This window comes from Callorhinus ursinus, unplaced genomic scaffold (assembly GCF_003265705.2).
Source record: "Callorhinus ursinus isolate GAN/ISIS: 27379988/994484 unplaced genomic scaffold, GSC_fseal_2.0 scaffold46, whole genome shotgun sequence".
NCBI lineage: Eukaryota > Metazoa > Chordata > Mammalia > Carnivora > Otariidae > Callorhinus > Callorhinus ursinus.
In genome coordinates, this window is record NW_027397108.1 from 11749720 (window position 1) to 11770082 (window position 20363).

General features: G+C 54.7%; 1 protein-coding gene across 6 annotated transcripts in view; it reads left to right on the forward strand.

Moving 5' to 3' along the window:
- Positions 1-288: 288 nt before the first annotated feature.
- The window catches only part of SPIRE2 (spire type actin nucleation factor 2), a 34142-nt gene continuing 14067 nt past the window's right edge, over positions 289-20363 (forward strand). For 5 of the 6 annotated variants that reach the window (XM_073882439.1, XM_073882440.1, XM_025860519.2 and 2 more), the window contains exons 1-5: positions 289-694; positions 12204-12247; positions 16371-16727; positions 19750-19830; positions 19954-20118. In XM_073882439.1, coding sequence (XP_073738540.1) covers positions 424-694; positions 12204-12247; positions 16371-16727; positions 19750-19830; positions 19954-20118 — 918 coding nt within the window. In that variant the 5' untranslated portion in view covers positions 289-423. The remainder of the gene's footprint in view (positions 695-12203; positions 12248-16370; positions 16728-19749; positions 19831-19953; positions 20119-20363) is intronic. The other variant, XM_073882441.1, reaches the window with a different exon arrangement.

A 20363-nucleotide genomic window follows, 5' to 3' on the forward strand; every position in this document is an offset into this window, starting at 1 on the left:
CCCCCCCACCCCCCCCCCCCGCCCCGGGCCCCCCCCCCCACCTGGCTCTGAGCAGCCCCCCGCCCCCGCCTTCTTTTCCCCACTAACCCACACCTCTCCCACTCCGCCTGGCCCTGGCCCTTGGCCCGCCCCGCGGCCTCCCAGCTTCCCCCACCAGCCGCCTCCCCGCCCCCCAGCACCCGGCTCTGCGCCCTGGCACCCTCCCCCCGTCCCCCCGTCCCCCCGTCGCTCCGTCCCTCCGTCACCCCCTCGCCAGCCCCACCCTCACCTGCGGCCGCTCCGCGGGGCGGGGCCGCCCGAGGATGACAAAGCAGCGGCCGGCGGCGCGGGACCCGCCCCCCGCGCTCGGCGGGTGCGTCGGCCGCCCCGGCGCGGCTGTTATGGAAACCGGCCGGGCGCGCAGGAGGCGATAATGGGGCGGCCATGGCCCGGGCCGGCAGCTCCAGCAGCGACGCGGCCGCGGGGGAGCGGGCCGGGGGCGCGGGGCGGCCCGAGCCGTGGGAGCTGTCCCTGGAGGAGGTGCTGAAGGCGTACGAGCAGCCCATCAACGAGGAGCAGGCGTGGGCCGTGTGCTTCCAGGGCTGCCGCGGGCTGCGGGGCGCGCCGGGCGGCGGGCGGCGCATCCGGGACACGGCGGACATCCTCCTGCGCCGGGACGGCTCGGTCAGCGCGCGGCGGGAGCCCGGCGCCGCGGGTGAGGGCCTGCGGGCGCGCGGGGGTGTGGCCGGGCGCGCGGGCCGCGGCGGGGGTGGGGGTGGGGGGCGGTTGCGACCCTCCCGTCCTTCCAGTCCTTCCCGTTCCTCCCCTCCCTTCCTCTCCTTCCTCTTCCCTCCTCTCCCTCCACTCCTTCCTCTCCTCCCCGGTCCTCTGCTTCGGCACCCTCCCTCCGCTGGACCCGGAGCCCCTATGCTGCACCCTCTTCCCTTCCTGGAACGGCAACCGTTCCACACCCTGGCTCTGCTGGACCGGGAGGTCCCATGCTTCTCCTCCTCCTCTTTCTCACCCGGCCTGGGATGCCTCCTCCCCTTCCTGAACCCTTCTAACCCTGACAGTCCATCTCTCAACGTCGTCTCGGCCGGCTGCTGTCAGTCGGCTGCCTGCAGTTGGGCATGTTTTCCTCTGGGGAGAAGGATTTTGGTTTTTGATGGCTGAGTACCTTCAGTAGACCCAATTCTCTGTCTCCTATCCCCAGTTCTCCCCACCTGGGGCTAGTTCCTTCTGCTTTGGGGGTGTGTAGCCCTCAGTCTCTTGTGATTCATGGTGAGAAATGCTTGGTGCACTGGTAACTGCAGATGCCTTTGGCTGGAAAGAAACAAGTGTCCTCTTGAAGCTTTTTTTCGTGGGAATGAGGGTGGGAGGAGGGGGCTGTGTCTCCCTTGGAATCCCTGCAAATTCACCAGTTGCCTGGTAATAGTAAGGAGAATGTGTAAAATTTAGGGGATTGCCTGCTGGGTTTTTCTGCTCTTAATCATCAAGAATGAACAGTTAATCCCTTGAAAGATACTGAAGTCTACTCAAAATAGTGAGTTTAAGTGATTTTTATCCTCTTTCTTAGGGAAAAAAAAAAAAAATGTTTTCTTTCCCGGAGAGCTGGAGTGCTCGTCTGGAGCATTTGGTGATACTAACCCAAAAGCTGATACCCTGTGGGGAAGCACAAAGGCCGGCTGTGTGTGCTGGTGGGAGAGCTGGGCCTTCTCCAGCCCTGAGAGCCGTGGGTTTGCAGAGACCCTCCTTGGGCCGGCTTCATGGAGGACAGGGGAAGAGCAGGACGGAAGCCACAGCTGCCGTGGTGACGGGGAGGGTCTGCTGAACCCGCCAGGGACCATCACTGTATTTCTCCGCAGAGCCCTTCTCACCCCTGTGATCAGCTCCTTTCTCTGTCTACAACTCTGCTACGAGACATTTGCACGTTTCTGTATTTCACGCAAAAAGCACCAACATATTTGACAGGTGAAAGTAATAAGAGTTGGTACTTAAATGGTATCATTCCCATTTTATACTCGGTTAAGCTGAGGCTCAGGCCCAGAGTCACACAGAAAGAGGATTTGGATTCAGCCTCATACTCTTTTTCTTTTTTTTTTTAAGATTTTATTTATTTGACAGAGAGAGACACAGCGAGAGCGGGAACACAAGCAGGGGGAGAGGGAGAGGGAGAAGCAGGCTTCCCGCCGAGCAGGGAGCCCGATGCGGGGCTCGATCCCAGGACCCTGGGACCATGACCTGAGCCGAAGGCAGACGCCTAACAACTGAGCCCCCCAGGCGCCCCCAACCTCATACTCTTGATTGCTGTGTGCAAGATCTTCACAGGTGGGGCTGAGAGTATTTCCCCTGGGGGGGCCTAGACGCTGCATGTTCACATAGAGCTTTTCTCCTCCCTGTGTCCATCCCTAACCCTGGAGATAACAGGATGACCCAGGACCTGGCTCCTTGCACCACAGAGTGGGACAGGACTGTAGGGGCCTGCTTGGTCAGACCCTCTGATTTTAAAGATGGGAAAACTGAGGCACAGAGTGATAGCTGGTTAGAACTAAGGGCCCCTGCATCACTCTAACTGTGGGGGAGTCACACCTTATTGGTACTCTCCAAAATGCACCTTGACGGCTATCCTTCATGTTGGTGGTCAACAGGTTCTCTCCAGTCTCCAGGGATTGGACTCCTATTTCCTCCTTCTCCTGCCTGTACGCCCACAGCCCAGTTGGAAATCCAGGCTGGGGTTTAAAGCTCACACGTGGCCACTCTAGGGGACTTACTAGTCCAGGACACAAGGGAGCCCAATTCCATTTTCCATTGAATACGATCTTTGGTTTCTGTTCATAAACATGTCTCATAAAGGCGGAAGAGGTTTATGACTTGCTGCCTCTTTTAAGAAAAATAGGGCGCTGGGTGCCTGGGTGGCTCAGTTGGTTAAGCGACTGCCTTCGGCTCAGGTCGTGATCCTGGAGTCCCGGGATCGAGTCCCGCATCGGGCTCCCTGCTCAGCAGGGAGTCTGCTTCTCCCTCTGACCCTCCCCCCGCTCATGTGCTCTCTCTCTCTCCATTCTCACTCTCAAATAAATAAATAAAATCTTTAAAAAAAAGAAAAAGAAAAATAGGGCGCCTGGGTGGCTCAATGGGTGAAGTGACTCTTGATCTCAGCTCAGATCAGGGTCCTGAGTTCAAGCTCCTCATTTGGGTTCCATGCAGGGCGTGGAGCCTACTTAAAAAAATAAATAAAGACTGAGAAAAATAGATTACGCTGAGCTTATGCTGTCGCGCTTTCATGAGTCAGCTGAAACTTTAGTCCCTCAGCTGTGGCTAACCCAGCATTTCTCTGGGACTTAAACGAGTGGTGAATTCACGAAAGATATGTGTTTATTTCTTGCTGTGAATAGCAATCGGGAAATCTGGATCATTAAAATTGCCTCACGTGGGCCCTCAGTACAAAGTTTTGGTAAATCTAGCTTTAAATAAATGTTTAAAATACTTTAAAGAAATCAACAAAACTAAGCCACCTTTGGGGGGATGATTAATACCCTAGCATACAAGGTGTGGTACCTCTCCCCTTTTCCAGCTAAGTGAGGAAAAAGTCCTAACCTTTAGTCTGAAGACTTTGTAGTTGCTGGAAGCCCCCCCCTTTTTTAAGTGGAGAAAATGTGTTAAAATGTGAAGTTATTTTTAAGAGGCTGTTATTAAAACCTCTTGATGGGGACAGGGTTACTTTTTTTATTTTTTAATTAGGAGAGAAACTCAGCTGGACATCACAGTGAATGCCTGTGCTCAGCTGTTCCCTGAGGCGAAGCTAATTCCCTGAACGCAGCTGGGTCAGTGATCCAGTGACCTTGGGATGCTTTCAGTGGCATTTGTCCCCTTGATGCCCTCCTGGGCGGTTCACCCCAGGAGAATGACTGCTCCCCAGTGCAGTGTTTGGCTGTACCCTTGATGGAAAGACCACCTGCCTTTCTGGCCTACAACTGCTGATGAAGCATTTCAAGAAAATCCCCGTGGACAGGCAAAGTCTAGGCATGAGTGTTGACAAAGATGTGTCTGAGATGGCGGTGAGCTCATCACCTCCCACCTTTCCCATTCTGCTTATGCTAATTCACACACTGCCCTACTTTTCTGATTTTTTTCTTTGTAAGTTTTCATGCTACAACTTTTCACAGGCCCTGCTCCTCAGGTTGGGTGCCTCATGTGATCTGCTGACCAGGCTCCCCCTGTCCCTCCAGCCCCTTCCTGCTCCTTCCTCTGCCTGGAGTTCAGAGGCCAGCTGCCCCCAAAGCCCTGGCACCTGTCCATAGGGTAAGACTCTTTAAGCGGCCCACCGCTGCCCAGACTCCACTCATTTTCAGCCCTGAGTTTCAGACACAGAAATGATTAATAGTCCATCCTGTATTGGAGGGTGGCATCCAGTGTCATGAGCTCCATGGGGCCCAGAATTCTTTCTCACCTCAGCTCAGTAGCTAGAGAAACAGCAATGCTCAGGCCGGGCTTTGGCATCTCACCAGTGGCCCGTTCCTCCTTCCTAGACTGCAGTGATGGGAGCACATGCCCAGGGATGGGTGGGGACTAGTGGGAGCACAGAGCCCTGGGCCCAGGAGGTGTGTGTGTGTGTGTGTGCACAGACACACGCACACACAGTCACAGACACCGACACATACAGGTGCACAGACCCGCACAATACACATGGATGCCCGCACAGACCTACAGACACACAACACACGGGTGCACACACACCGGCACACACAGTACACACRCACACAGACACATGGATGCCCGCACAGACCTACAGACACACAACACACGGGTGCACACACACCAGCACACACAGTACACATGCACACGGATGCACGTCAATGCACATGTATACACCTGCACACACAGGCACACGGATGCCCGCACAGACCTACAGACACACAACACACGGGTGCGCACACACTGGCACACACAGTACACACACACACATACACACGGATGCCTGCACAGACCTACAGACACACAACACACGGGTGCACACACACTGGCACACACAGTACACACACACACAGACACATGGATGCCTGCACAGACCTACAGACACACAACACACGGATGCACACACAGTACACACGCACACAGATGCACGTCGATGCACACGTATACACCTGCACACACGCGTGCGCACACACATGTGCACGTGCACGTGCACGGTGCCCCTGCCTCTGGTGGTCTCTCTGCGGTACCCCACGCGTGCACATGGGCTGCCTGTCCCCCGCTGGAGATGTTCTTTCAGGTCTCCTGGCCCAGCGTGCCTTCTCCCAGGAGCTGAGGTGGGGTCCATGGCCACCAGAATGGCTCTGGGCCACTGGAGCTCTCGGAGGCCCTGGTAGTCCTTTGGGCTCCCGGGGTTCATCTGGACTTGGTGGGCCTCATGGGGAGGTCCCCTTCTGAGTGACTGGGGACTGTTTGTAGCTTGCCTGTGTTTTTTTAAATGGCTCTCCACGCAGGTGATCCTGCAGGGATGGTGTCCCCTGACAGGCTGGGCAGAAGTGAGAGCTGGTTGGAAAGATGAAATCCTGCTTCTGGAGTGGAGAATATTTCCCTCCTGGCAGGCCTCCTCACAGAATATTTCTGGTTGAAACATTTTCTTTCCATCAGGTCCCGCCCATGTGGTTTTTATTCTGGCTTCTTGACTCCTCACCGGCACTGCTGGTGCTACCCACCCTTGCTGTCACGTGGGGATCCTTGGCGTTCTGGGGCTCTTTTTGCTTTTTGTTGCACCTTGTGAGGGTCACCCAGTCAAGACGTAGTGTGGAGATGAAGCCAAGCCACCCAGGGACTTTACAATCCAGGGAGACAGCAGCTGACTTTTTTGGGCTCTTGCAGGAATGTGCTGGGCAGGGCTGGGCCGACTCTTACTTATGCCTTGTGACACTGTTAGGATCCCCATTGCACAGATGAGAAAACAGGTTCCCAAAGCAAGCATCCCGCATCTGGTGCAGAGGTGGGGGCAGGGCTGCAAGTGTGGACTCAGCTGGGCTCCAGCCCTGTCCCCACCCTCACCCTGGCCTTGGGAAGTGACTTGTGACTATTCTCTGTGAGATGGGAGGATAAAAGCACCTACCCCCTAGGCTGTGTTAAGCCTTGGGACCTACCTGGCACGGGGGAGCTCTTGGGGCCACGGAAGTGCAGCAGTCATTCCCTCCTATAAGCGCCTCAGCCAGACCCGCACCTTAGGAAGCAGCTTCTCCAGATTCACGGGAATGCACCGTCTCAGAATTCTAGGCTGCCGCGTGAGGAACAGGAGTGAGCCCTGCAGAGTGCGCTTGGCCAGGGTCCCCGTGCACATTTCTCGATGATGTAAAACATCATGCATGGAAACACCCACACACTCCCTTGGCCCTGGGTGGGGCAGAGGCAAGCGGGCATGGTGAGGTTCCAGCCTCTGCGTGTGGGGGAGGGTGTGGGTGTGACTGTGTGAGCCGGGTGTTTGTAGATAGCATTCCCGATTTCCTCTCACCTCTGAGCAGAGATTACCTCACAGCCGTGTTCTCTATCCGGATGTCTGTGAGTGCCGGTGACGCGTTGGCTGTCACCGATGACCAGGGTAAGCTTAACCTGTATGGCCGCTTTGGCCGGATGCCCACCTGGCTGTTTGCAGGTTCTGCCCTGTGCCTTTGGGGGGAGGCTGCAACGGTGGAGAAGATGTCCTTGGGATCCCTGTGTACCCTCGAGACTGGCTCATGAGGGATGCAGCCCCGGCGTCTCTGGTCACCCCCAGCCAGGCCCCACCACTGAGGTCTTCACAAAGAAGAGGTTCTCTGTCTGCTGTCTTTTTATTTTTATTTTTTTATTTTTTTACTTTTTTTAAAAGATTTTATTTATTTATTTGAGAGAGAGAATGAGTAGAGAGAGAGCATGAGAGGGGAGAGGGTCAGAGGGAGGAGCAGACTCCCCGCCGAGCAGGGAGCCCGATGCGGGACCCGATCCCGGGACTCCAGGATCATGACCTGAGCCGAAGGCAATCGCTTAACCGACTGAGCCACCCAGGCGCCCTGTCTGCTGTCTTTTTAATTGGGCACCAGGGGGTGACCTGTGGGGTTGGAAGTACTTGAGTGGCTCCCACAAAGGAAGCATCATGACCGTGGTCGGTATGGTCCTGGGACGTGGCCGTTTAAACAAACATGCCAGTATCAGCAGCAGGAAGGCGCTAGGGTTTCGCTCCGATCCTGGTCGACTCCTCAGAGGGAGTTCGGCCTCCAGTGAGGACCTAGTCGAGGAGGGAGCCTGCCTGGAATCCCCACCGGTTCAGTGTCTGGTCTACTCAAGGAGACAAGGCACAACAGTTTACAAGCAAGGGTGTAAGAGCTTCCTTTGGCTGCAATGCGCAAGTTACACAAATTCACTGCTTAAAACAACACACATGTATTCTGTTACACCTGGAGAGGTCAGAAATGCAGGATAACCTCTTTGCCTTATGGTCAGCCGATTAGCAACTTCACTTCCGTATGCTACCCCAGGTCCCCTTGTATGCATTGTAGCATAACGTGTCCACAGGTCCTGGATTGGAACAGGCTGGGGGCCACTGTTCTGCCCGTCATGGAGTGGGAGAATCACACAGGTAGAATGGACCCTGTTCCTGCACCCAGTCAGCAACTTCAGAACGAGGAATCTGGAACTAGAGCTCCACCTAATGCTTTACCGGGGCTGTTCTCACCCTTGAGTCCACTGGTGGGCATATTGAACAGATTCTTGGATTGCTGGGTCCCCCCGATGAACCTGATTCTGCTCAGGTCTGCAGTGGTCCTAAGAATCTGCATTCCTGCCACGTTCCCAATGATGCTGATGCTTCTGTTCCAAGATCACTCCAGGACCGTCAGGCCGCCGTGTGTGGATTCCCCACACCACACGTAAGAAGGGGTCCCCCACTTCCTGTTGGAAACACCTCCAGGGCCAGGACTCATTCCATCTTCCGGTGACTGGCATGGTCAGTGACGGAGACGACTCACGGTCTGGGTGTTGGCTTCAGAGCCAGGCTCTCCGTGGGTTGGACCTCAGCCAGGTGACCTTGAGCAAGTTCCTCACCCTCTCTGGCTGCACTGTGGGCCAGCAGTGAGGACTGCATGACATGGGCCCCGAGAAGTACTCGGGAACTTGACGTGAGCCATCCTTAGCCCCGCGGCGGGGAGTGCCTCAGAGGTAATGCACCAGCCCTTTCAGGGCTGCCCCTGTCGGCGGTGACCGTCAGTGGGGTGGTAACCCCCAGGTCACCCTGGCAGGCACGGGGTGAGGAAGAGAGGAGCACTGTCCTTTCCCTCGCCAGAGCTTGGTGAGAAGGTGGACAGTTAACAGCATGATTGCTTGGAGTGTGGGGAGCCCTCTGGCCAACACATATTTCCTTGACTCGGGTCCCCCTGGAACTGATGTGAGTCATGGTGGTCCTAGGCTCTTGCAGGGGAGGAAGCTGCACCCTGCGGGTGACAACTGAGTTTATGGAGAAGCAGCTTGATGTCAGCCGTAGCCTGTGGAGATGGGTGGAAGTGAGATGGGGGAGGATCGCGCCACACACACTGGGGGACCCCACCCCACAGAGCTCCGTTTGCTGAACACACACACAGCCCCCCAGCTGTGAGCAGGCATTTCCCTCTTCGCTTGGGTTTGCCACCAGCTTGTTTCTAGAGACCGATGCTTGAGCGAAGACATTACTTAAGTTTTGAAGTTGCTTCTTGACAACGAAACAAGCATTTATTGAAGCGTTCAGTAGGTGCCAGATACTACATGGTTTTCGTCTTGGGGTTTTTCTAAAAAATTTATTTTTAAGTCACCTGTGCCCCCTACAACATGGGGCTCAAACTCACAAACCTGAGATCACACGTCGCATGCCCTACGGCTGGCTCCAGCCACGCTCCCCTGTCTGTGTTGAATCTTTACAGTCACCTGGGTGGTAGGCGATACTCTTCTGTCAGAGGACTCCAAGGAGGCTTGGGAAAGTCAGTGAGTTGCTTCTAAGTCTGTGTGCCCCGGACTGAGGGAGGGCCAGTGGACGCCATGCGCTTGCTCACTCTCACACTCGCCCGTAAGCTGATTTCTGGATGCCATACTACATGTTCCAGATTCAGAAAGTATAAAGGGAAACACTCGGAGTCTCCTGCCAGGCTTCTCACACGAGAGGGGCTTAGTGTATGTGTTTTCTGTATACCGGCATGCCGGGGTGCTGCCCTCTGCGCTCCCCTTACTGGGGAGCTCCAGCTGTCTCGTTACAGAGGACACCTCCTTCAAGGGGCTGCCCAGTGCACCCGTGTGCGGATGTCCGCGTGTAACTTCAGCGGGTATATGCGTGTCCGGTGGGTCACTGTTAGGAAGGGTACTACCGTGCGTGGTCTCGGCGGTCATGCCACGTGGGCACACCTAAGCAGACCTGCTGAATCAAGATAAGCAGGGGTGTCGTTTTGAGAGACGTTGCAGGTTGCCTTCCTTGGGGTTGTTGCCATTTCCCACCAGCACTGAGTGGGGGCCCCGCAAGGGCTTTGGTCTGTCCACCCCGCTGTTGAGCCACACAGGTGTTCCTGAGAACTCAGCCTGAGATGCAGAAAGGCAGGAGCCCCGGGGCTCAAGCCAGGACCCCACCCTTTGTGGTCTGCGTTCCTTGTTGGTAATTAAGAACCTGGGGGAGCCTAGGGGAGCCCATGCCCCTTGCATGTGCATGGTCTCCTTCTGGGGAGCTGAAGAGGGGGACTCCTTGGCTCCTCCATGGCCATTCTCTGTCCTGACCCCCAAGCCTAAAGAGAGTCACAGTGCCCATGGTCCGAGCGTGGTCGGGATGTCCTGGCGGCCCCATCGCCGCTGTCCTCATGGTGATCACGGCTGCCCACATCCTCACAGGATACTGTGCCCTGAGAAGTGTCTGCACCTGTCCCTCACTTGTCCTTTGAGGTGGTTAGCTTGGGCGGGCATAATCTCCATCTGTGTGTGAGGAGAGGAGGCCAGAGACGCAAGACCCTCCAGGTCATGACCACAGGCAGGTAGGGATCTGAACTACACTCCTCCTTCCCTGTGCTCCCCACCCAGGCACAGAGGGGTGAGGCTGTCCGAGAGCTCTCCGCCTACCACCCTCCCCGCCTGCTGGGCAGGGAGAAGCACTTCCTGTGGGAGCTCCGCCTGCAAGGTCCTCCTGATGTCTTTCATCTTTTACTACCAGGACGCAGGATCATTTCCAAGGAAACTTCCTAGGATCTTGATTTCTCCTCATTTGTTATCTTATGCACAAGACATCACGGTGACTTTTCTTTCCCAGTACATCCTGGCGAGGATGTTCTTCCTTGCAGGCAGAGAGAAGCCCCCTGTGGAGGGGCAGCATCCCAGAGACCAGGTGTCCTGGTTGCAGCCCCACCTCAATGTGACCCGATGGCCTAGTGAGAATGCTGCTGCCTGAGCTGCCTCCATCCGCTTCTGTCTGGGTCTCTCTGCTTTCGCTCCAAGACAGTTTTTTAAATACACAGAAGGTAGTTTGCACAATGCTCTGGGACACCCCGCCCCCGGCAAGCAGGTTACTCTAGCTGCAGGAAGTTAAACTGGGAGGCTCTGGGTGGGGCAGCGGGCTTGCTTGGGCCCTGGCTCTGTCACTGATGGGCTGTGTGGTTTTGTATGATTTTCTCCACCTGCCGGAGCCTCAGTTTCCTTGTCTGCAAAGAGGGAGTCATCAGTAACCAGTTGCATGAAGTGATTATAGATTGAACCCATAATAAGTCATTTGTTAGTTTTGTAGCAAAGAGCTGGGCACAGTTTCTGCCCACAAGGGGCAGCTTGCTCCTCAAAACCCAAAGACTCCCCAAGTCCTTGCAACTTAAAATACAATTAGATTAATGAACACTTATTTTTGTTAACATATGGACTATTTAAACCAGGGACATAGGCATTCACGTGATTCCAGCCCCAGGCTTTGCCCTGACCGGAGCACTACACGGTGCTCAGTCGATAAAGGGCACTGCAGGCTGGCTTCTCCGTCCTCAGGATAGCTCAGGATGCTGGCTGCTTCCAGGGAGCACCTTTGTTCTGAGTCTGATTTCTTCTTTCCGTTGCCTTGATCCATCACAGCTGCAAACTTTGATTAAACACGGGCCACAGGCTACTGCTTGCTGCCCCCTTTCAGCTTCACTGATGTTGGGAGTGGGTTGTTTTCCATTACTTTAATGGATCAGCCCAACACAAATGCCCTTTATCTTTGGCAATCTCCCTAGCTCTTAATGGCATTTTGGAAATATTTGCAGAGTAGGCAGGTTCACTTAGCAGAGATTTCATGGTTTATGTTTTTTTTATACCCTACCTCGTTCCAAAAAGAAGTTAAGGCAAGTCAATTTCACCCCCTAGCAGAGGTCCTAGCTGCATGCTTAATTCAAGGAAAGGTTAGCAATAGTGGGTTTTCTGTGTCTCCTGCAGCCTGGCAGCTTGGCAGACCTGGGAGGTGATGTGGGGAGCAGCTGGAGCAGATTCTAGGGTCCCCTGGCCTGGCTCCACCTGGCCCCACCACTTACTAGCTGTGATACCTGTATCTTCGTCTGTGAAACGGGTAGCAAAACCACCTACCTTCTGGGTTGTATATGGGTTACAACGAGTGAGCACTTATAGACATGTTAATTCAGTGCAATGTTTACTAACAAACATAATAAAATACCTTGTACCTAATTTAGCACCTGGGCTTCAACCCTGAGACTCTGATTCTCTGATGGAGGCTCTGGCAGTCTGGGGGCAGATGTCCGAATCTACAGGCGGTAGCCAGATGCTGACTTACCCAGCTCAGCTCTTGGGAACTCCAGAGCAGAATCTGTTGTTGCCTTTGAGCCTGGGTTTCTCATTTGACTGTGCTGTGATTTGGGGGCACATGGCTTCAGGCTGTGAATTATAGACCATGAGGGCTTTCCTGCAGACAAGACTTAACTGGTCTGCTCGCTCTTTATTCCCTCTTTACACTAGCGCCAACCATGCTTCTCCAGGGGACCGTCCGAGTGGTCACTTTGGGGTGTAACTGCTGTGTGGGGTGTGGGCAGGGGCTGCATCAGTCTCCTGGCAATGCACCTGGATGTTCATCCAAATGACTGGCAGGCCGACCTGTCTAAGCTTTCTGGTGTTCCACTGGAGCCTTTGGGGGATAGGCTGTGTGTTCCTGAGAGGGAAGGTGGGTGGGTGGCCCTATTTGCCAGGGCCTGGGGCTGCTGAGGTATGTCTTGACTGCCTGTTATCTCCTCTTGCAGAGTCCACAACGATGGTGTTGTCACCAACCAGCTCAGAAGCCCAGGTACCTTTAAAATAATTTTTAAGTTTACTTGATATACATTAAAACTAGTATGTGTCATATCATGTCAATTAAAAAGCATATAAAGTTACACGATTGTTTCCACTAGTTAGGACACAGATAAAATACTCAGAGGACTTAGTTGAAAGGACTTGATGAACAGAGTGGGCAGGTGAGGACAGAGAGCCCACCGGGGTGTGCGGAACCTGGCAGGCCTAGGAGAGCTGAAGGCGGGGGCAGGGGGAGCAATGGTTCCCCACCTCCCTCTTCTCTGCTGCCCCCAAGCTCCTGGTGTTGCCTCCCACTGACCAGAGGGAGGGAGCAAAGGCGACGTGGTCTGTGGGGTTGGCCCCCCTGGGCGCAGAGCATCAGTCAGGGAGTGGGGCTGACGGGCAAACAGGAAAGCCAGCCGGTGACCGATGTCCACGAGCCCCCATGCCGCGTGCAATGCAAATCTCACCAGTAGGACCTGTGTCTCCCTGTCCCATCCATCTGCCCCTGGGGATTTGTCCTGAATTCAATGTTGATCATTCCACCGCCTTTAAGAAAGCTTTATGCAGGGCGCCTGGGTGGCTCAGTTGGTTAAGCGACTGCCTTCGGCTCAGGTCATGATCCTGGAGTCCCGGGATCGAGTCCCGCATCGGGCTCCCTGCTCGGCAGGGAGTCTGCTTCTCCCTCTGACCCTCCCCCCTCTCATGCTCTCTCTCTCTCTCAAATAAATAAATAAAATCTTTAAAAAAAAAGAAAGCTTTATGCAAGTATGTATTTATTTATTATTATTTTTTAAAAGATTATTTATTTATTTATTTGTTTGAGAGAGCGAGAATGAGAGAGAGAGCACAAGAGGGGGGAGGGTCAGAGGGAGAAGCAGACTCCCCGCCGAGCAGGGAGCCCGATGCGGGACTCGATCCCAGGACTCCAGGATCATGACCTGAGCCGAAGGCAGTCGCTTAACCAACTGAGCCACCCAGGCGCCCTGTATTTTTTATTAAACACAGCGTTATACCAAGGGTAGGGGGCTGGTCACAGGCCATAGTGTCTGTTGTGGAGAATTAGAAAACAATAATAAAATCATCGCACAGTTTTTCTGGGTTTTCTTATTACCACATGCCGGCAGTTCTCACTAATGTCAGTGATAAGATACCCTTCCCAGCAGCACACTGTCTACGATTGTGCAGAGAGCTCGGTGCTGGTCCTGTTGCCATATATCGGTTTCCGTAATTTGCTTTGGGGAAAAAAAGTCTTGTTTTCAAGACTCATTTCCATTGCTGGCAGAGTATTCTGGATACTTTGTTTACCCAAAGCCCAGGAACGTTCCCCTGCCTTTCAGACGGTGAGTCTGAAGAGTCCCCAAGTGAACGTGCATCCACCACCTACCATTCCAAAGCAGGCCTGTTAGCAATTCTGAAAGTATTTATAAAGAGCTTTGTTTGTGGGGACCCAGTCTGGACTCTTGTGCCCAGAGCCCCACCCCAGGAACTGTGGTAGGAGGCCACTTGTCGTGCTAACCCAGATTCTTGCTGCCGGCCCCTCGCTGACCCCGGCCTGCAGTCTCAGCCCCTTCTCCCGGGAGGCCCTTCAGTTAGCAGGCTGACCCCCAAGCAGGCCTACTGTGAGCCTGGTCAGTTCCCAAAACGCAGTGGGCAGGTAGGGCTGGAGGTTCTGAGACTCTGGCTGGCTGCCCAGATTTTTCCTTATGGGAAAGCAAGGGCTCTTTGCCTTTCAGGGAGTTTCCAGTGTCTGGGCTGGAGCACAGAGAAGCTTTTAACCGAGCAGACATCAGATAAGAGGCTCCTGTTGGAGTTAACCCTTAGCTTAGGCAGCTACCAGGAGCGAGAGGGAGAGGCGTGGGTGGGTTGGGGTGCTGCTCTGTGATGCGCTGGGGCAGGGACTGGCCTTCTGGGCCCCTTTGTCTGCCCTGCCCCATGTGGCAGAGTGGTCTCCAGTGGAGAGACCAGGGCAGAGCTGCCCCTGGGTCAGAGGTGGCCGTGGACTAGAAAGTGGGCACGAGCCTCTCCCACTGTCTCCTTCCTGGCATCTGCCTCTGGGCCACGGAAGAATCAGTGGGAATTTGTGTGGGCCGTGGTTCTTGCCAGCCCAGTAGCCCTGATGGGGATCCCACTGCCACAGGGGACTCCACCTGGCCCCGGCCTTGTGCCTTCTGACTCATGATTTGGGGTTGTGACCTTTGCCTACCTGACGCAGAGATAAGACCGCTTCCAAGGGTGGCCTGGGGTTTTGTTGACTCTAGGCTGGAACTTTGCTCTGTTAGAGCCTTGCCCTTTTTACCAGGCCCACCCGTCTCCCCGCGCTGGCCCCCTCCAGGCTCAGGGTGTGTTGAAAGGCGTTTCTGCAGGATAGAGAAGGCTGTCTTGCGCCTGTCCCCTGCCCGGCACTGACTTTCTCCGTATCCTCCTTCAGCTCTGCTCAGGCTAGTTCCCCTGGGCTGCTGCTGTAGGAAATGAGGGGAGAGACCAGAGGCTTGCCCCATCCCCCAGCCCAGGAGGACTTGGGGGTGGAAGGTGAGGGTGTGGCTCCATCTGCCACGAAGTGGCCTCCCACCTTGGCACATGGCTTAGAGCACAGGCTGTGGGCGGACCCGGGTCCCAAGTCTGGCTCTGCTAGCTGGTAGCTGTGGTCAGGTGACCTGCGGCTTTGCCTCCCTCCTCTGCCTAGAAACCAGAGGTTAGCTCTGAGCTTGGGCTGTCCTGCAGTTACTGGCAAAGGGCTCAGAGTAGTTGATGACGTGAGAAAAGCTATTGTCATTTTGTATCATTGTCATAAAGGGGAAATGTCAAAATACGAAAGCCAAGCAAGCTAGAAGCAGAGTCCATGTGGTTGTCCTTACCCCTCTGGCCCTGCACGAGGCTCTTCCCTGACCTTTTCAGGACTGCGTTCCTGCGAGCAGGGCACGTCAGGTGCAGATGGCACTTAAACAGACAAGCAGAGTGGCGATATTTCACGGACGTCCTCTGGAGAACGTAGGCTCCCAGTTGTTAATGGCAGTCCATGAAAATAGGGTTTTCTGCCAAGTAAAGTTGAGAAATGCTGAGTTAAGAAGTCTCTCTTGCAAAACTCTGATTTTTAATAAGCTAATACGCTTTTAAAAGAACGACTCATGGAGAATTTCGAGCATAGGTAAAGTGAACGACAGCATTGTCGGCCCCATGCCTGGCTGGACTCCAACAGCCGCTGTGACCCTGGGGACCCCACCCGCTCCCTGCCCCCACTCAGCTGCCACTCCTTTTTCTTCTTCTTTTTTTTTTCTTTTTCAGGTTAAATTTACATATGTTGAAATTTACATGGAGTTTAAAATATTTTTAAGGGAGAGGATGTCATTCCTTAGTTCAGGTGTCTGCGCTCTATCCTATATAGTTAACAACTGCGACACGCTAGTCTTTCTCCTCTGATTGAAAATACGCTCTTACATGACATTAAAAGCTAACGTTTAATTCGGTTGTCTGTCTTTTAAATCACATTTATTGGGATATGCTTTATATTCAGTGAGCTCCTCTGCTCCTGCCAATCTCTGCCTCCACCCCCGACTTTTACCCACTGACCTGCTTTTTATGGCTGTAGATAAGCTTTGTCTTGCCGAGAGTTTTGGATAAATGGAAACATGCGCTTTGGCTTTGTTGCTCTGCGTTCACTGTGTGTGTGAGAGGAGTGCATGAGTTTGACCCTTTGCCCTGCTGCCTGGTATCCCACGGTAAGCATGGGTCACCTTTGTTTATCATCTACCAGTTGAAGACATTTGGACATTCCAGGTTTGGGCGCTGTGGGCATTCCAGGTCAAGTCCTGTGCGGTTGTATGTCTTTCCTTTTTGTTGGTTAGATACTTGGGAGAGGAGCTGCCCTCTCTTCACGTGGTGAAAGCATGTTTGACCGTAGGAACTTAACCAAACTGTTTTCCACGGTGGCCGTGCTGTTTGGAAAGCATCTTGTCTGTTCCGTGACATGTTTGGTTGGCTCACAGTATACGCCCTCTGGATGGGCAGCTTGCTCTCATCTCGGGGGAGGTTTTCTTGTACTTCGTGGGGCGGCTGTGTCCCTCTCCTGGCCGGGTCCTTTGCAGGCTGCCCCCTTCCCCCCCTTCTCCCTGACACTCTGGGCCCCTGTCCTACAGATGGTGCAGTCACTGGGCTTTGCCATTTACCGCGCGCTGGACTGGGGTCTGGACGACAGCGAGGAACGAGAGCTCAGCCCGCAGCTGGAGCGGCTCATCGACCTCATGGCCAACAATGACTGTGAGGACAGTGGCTGTGGGGCTGCCGACGAGGGCTATGGGGGCCCGGAGGAGGAAGAGGAGGCCGAGGGCAGCCCCCGCGCCGTGCGCACCTTTGCCCAGGCCATGCGGCTGTGCGCGGCCCGCCTGACCGACCCCCGGGGCGCGCAGGCCCACTACCAGGCCGTGTGCCGGGCGCTCTTTGTGGAGACACTGGAGCTGCGGGCCTTCCTCGTCAGGGTCCACGAGGCCAAGGAGGTGAGCAGGCGAGGATGTGTCACGGAGGGGCCGAGGACGTGGAGGGGGCTTCCTGGAAGCCAAGGAAGGGAGGGGTGGGCCGGGGCGGAGCAGGGCACGAGGGGGTGGTATGCCCAGGTGGTGAGCAAGTGGGAGGGATCACTGGGGAAGGGGAAGAGGCCCCCCAAGATCCCTTCCTGCCCCGTACCCCCCACCTCCCCACGCGTTGGTCCCTCTGTCTCTCCAGCAGGAAGTGGGAATCCTCAGCTCAGGACTCTGAAAGGCCTACCTTGCTGTCTGTACTCAGGGCAGCTCTGTCTCTGATGTTTTGCCAGTTTTCCCTTGACCCTAAGCTGGATTTTGCACAGGAAGGAGCTATGGTTCAGAGACATTAAGTAACCGGCTCTCAGTCTCTTGGCCCCAGGACCTTCTTCCTGTAGTCTCCCAGATCCTCATGTTTATGTGTCCAGCAAGGCCTGGCTGTCCTCTCCCCGTGCTGGTTCCTTCTGGAAACCACTTGCTGTAGTTCCGTGCACGAGTGTGCTCACCGTGCCTGGAGTTTTCTGGAGGTAGGAAATTCAGTGCTGGTGGCCCCCCACCACTCTTTTTACAGCTAAGCAAATAGAGGCTCTGAAAGCTGTCCCTTGCCCCAAGCCAGAGGTAGTCCAGGCAGAGCTGGGGTCTCCCTGGGTGGTCCCAGAATTACTAGCTGACTATCTTCCTTCAACTCTTCCCATCTCCTCCCTTGGAGGGAAATGGCACACTTCCTTGAAGCAGGGGTCTGGGCACAGGGACTCCTGCCTCCCATCAGCAGTCACAGATGAGAAAATGCAGACTTCATAGAGGGCAGGGCAATTTGCTCCACCCACTCTTGCTTAAATGGCAGAAGGTGTTGTTTGGAATGGACTGATGCTCGTCCCTGGACCAGCTTCCCTGAACACGTGGGCCTGAGGAGATTCTCAGGGTTGCTCTGATTGACGGGGCCAGGGCCCCAGCGCAGGACAAGTCCGCGACACTGCCTGAGCCGCTGGGCCCTTACCTACAGCCCAGCTGATGGCCCAAGGGTGGGTGGTCCCTCTGCCCACTCCCTGTCCCCCTGCCCCCAAGCCCCACTCCTCCTTAGCATCTTAGAGATGTTCTTCTAATGTTCTGATTGGTGGATGGTCTTAATGCTCTTGTTTTTCTTGCTCTGAAGTCATCTGTTCTGTTGCTAAGATCAGTTCCTTATGCGGACAATGGAAGCACTTTCTTTAGCAGGAGCAAACAACTCTAGACTTGCAAGTAATTGACCCAAGAGACGTTCAGGGAATTGGTAGTGACAGGGAGAAAGAAGAGTGTCTGTTGGTGGGACACATCTGGGCTGGCGTTTTAGGAAGAAACACCCTGTTCAGGAACAGGTACAGAAAGTCCAGGAGGGATGGGAGACCCACCCTTCATGCCCTTTGCCCACAGGAACTGCCAGATCACACAAAGGTCTATTTTTAGAATCAGCCAGATCACACACCATGTGCTACTCTGAGACTTGGCAGCATTTTCTAGAGCGTCCCAAAGCAGTTTAGCAGGTAGCTTGGGATGAAAGCCAGGGTAACCGGTTCTGTCTTAGTGGGGGGGGGGGAGGGGGGGCAGTGAGGTGGGAGCTGTGTGCTAAAGGTTCAATGCTTCTCCAAGGTGGAGGAGTTGGTGGGAACAGAGTCTCTAGCTGCTGCCAAGATCCAGGACAATGAAGGCAGTTAATCTAGCAGCTTCTTCCCAAATTCTCAGCAAAGAACAGTACTTAACAATCCTTCATGTTCTTCTTTGGCCCTCACTGTGATGGTGGCATTTTCTCTACTTGAAATACGAAACTGTATCTCTTTCCCAGGACTTGCTGAGCAACTCCTCCTCTTACCATCTGTCTACTCATCCATTCTTCCATCCACCCATCCACCCACCATTCCTCCATCCACCCATCCATCCACCATTCCTCCACCCACCCATCCATCCACCATTCATCCACCCATCCACCCATCCATCCACCATTCCTCCATCCATCCACCATTCCTCCACCCACCCATCCACCCACCATTCCTCCATCCACCCATCCATCCACCCATCTACCATTCCTCCATCCATCCATCCATCCACAATTCCTCCATCCACCCATCCATCCACCATTCCTCCATCCACCCATCCACCCATCCATCCACCCACCCACCCCACCCATCCATCCATCCACCATTCCTCCATCCACCCATCCATCCACCATTCCTCCATTCACTCACCCATCCACCCATCCATCCACCATTCTTCCATCCACACATCCACCCATCCATCCACCATTCCTCCATTCACTCACCCACCCACCCATGCACCCATCCACTTATTCATTGATCCAGCCACTGTTTACGACCTAGCATCTGTAATGTTGTGCTACGAACCAGGAATACTAAGGTCAGGAAACAGAAACATAAATGCGGTTCTGGCTTCATGGAGCCAGTGGTCCAGACAACACTCGAAGAAGCACATAACCATAAAACTCTAGTGGGGATCATGTATCAAGAAGCAGCCATGGGTTTTCCAAGAGGAGGGTGTGCCTGTTGCCTGGGCAAAGAGGCTAAGGTGTTCCTGAGGAAGCACCCTGAGAGCTAGATCTGAAGGAAGACTGGGAGCTCTTCACAGATGACAGAAAGCAGGGTTTCCTGCATCTGCTCCCTCTGAAGCACACATCGCCCTCGGGGCCGTGTGGATCAGCCAAGAGAAGAGAGAGAACCAGAAGTTCTGTGTGGGTGCTAGGTGGGTGTTATGTTCTCACCTCTTCCCTTGCCCAGAAGGAGCTTCCAGAGATAGCTGATGGGACACCAATTGTCCCACGTGGTTCCACAACTAATGGCTTTCTTTCTCTAGATCTTTCTGAACCCAAAGCCTTGGCCAAAAATGCCCACGCATCCCTTTTTTAGCTGGTGGAATACTAGCCCATGTGTTAAGGGACTGTCCCCAGATGGACAGACCGGTAGGGCCCATATCCCCGTGATGACCACTCTTTCACCTTCTCCTGGACTAACAGATGCTGCAGAAGCTTCGGGAGGATGAGCTGCAGGCAGAGAAGCCCCTGGCAGAGCTTGACAACCTGGGACACACGGACTGGGTAAGCTATGGCTCCCCTCCAGCCCTGGGACAGAGGGCTCAGCCCCCCGCACCTGGGGTCTGTGCCAGGCCTCTGGGAGCCCTGCTGGGTCTAAGGGCCATTTTCGTCTTCTCGGGGGCCCAGGCCCGACTCTGGGTACAGCTCATGAGGGAGCTCCGCCATGGAGTGAAGCTCAAGAAGGTGCAGGAGCAGGAATTCAACCCCTTGCCCACTGAGTTCCAGCTCACCCCCTTTGAGATGCTGATGCAGGACATCCGCGCCAGGAACTACAAACTACGCAAGGTCATGGTGAGCTGGTGGGGGAGAGGAGCCTACCCCCAAGCCTTCTGCCCACCGGTGGCTCTGGAGCCCCTGCTCTGTGTGCTGGCTACTGAGCTGAGCTGGGTGTTCAGATGTGCATGGGCAGATGTGGCCCTGACTCACCTGGCTCACACCTGACACGGTGTGACGTTGGGGACACAGTGTGACAGGGTGTGACGTCAGGGACACAGTGTGATATCGGGGATACGGCATGATGGGGTGTGATGGGGACA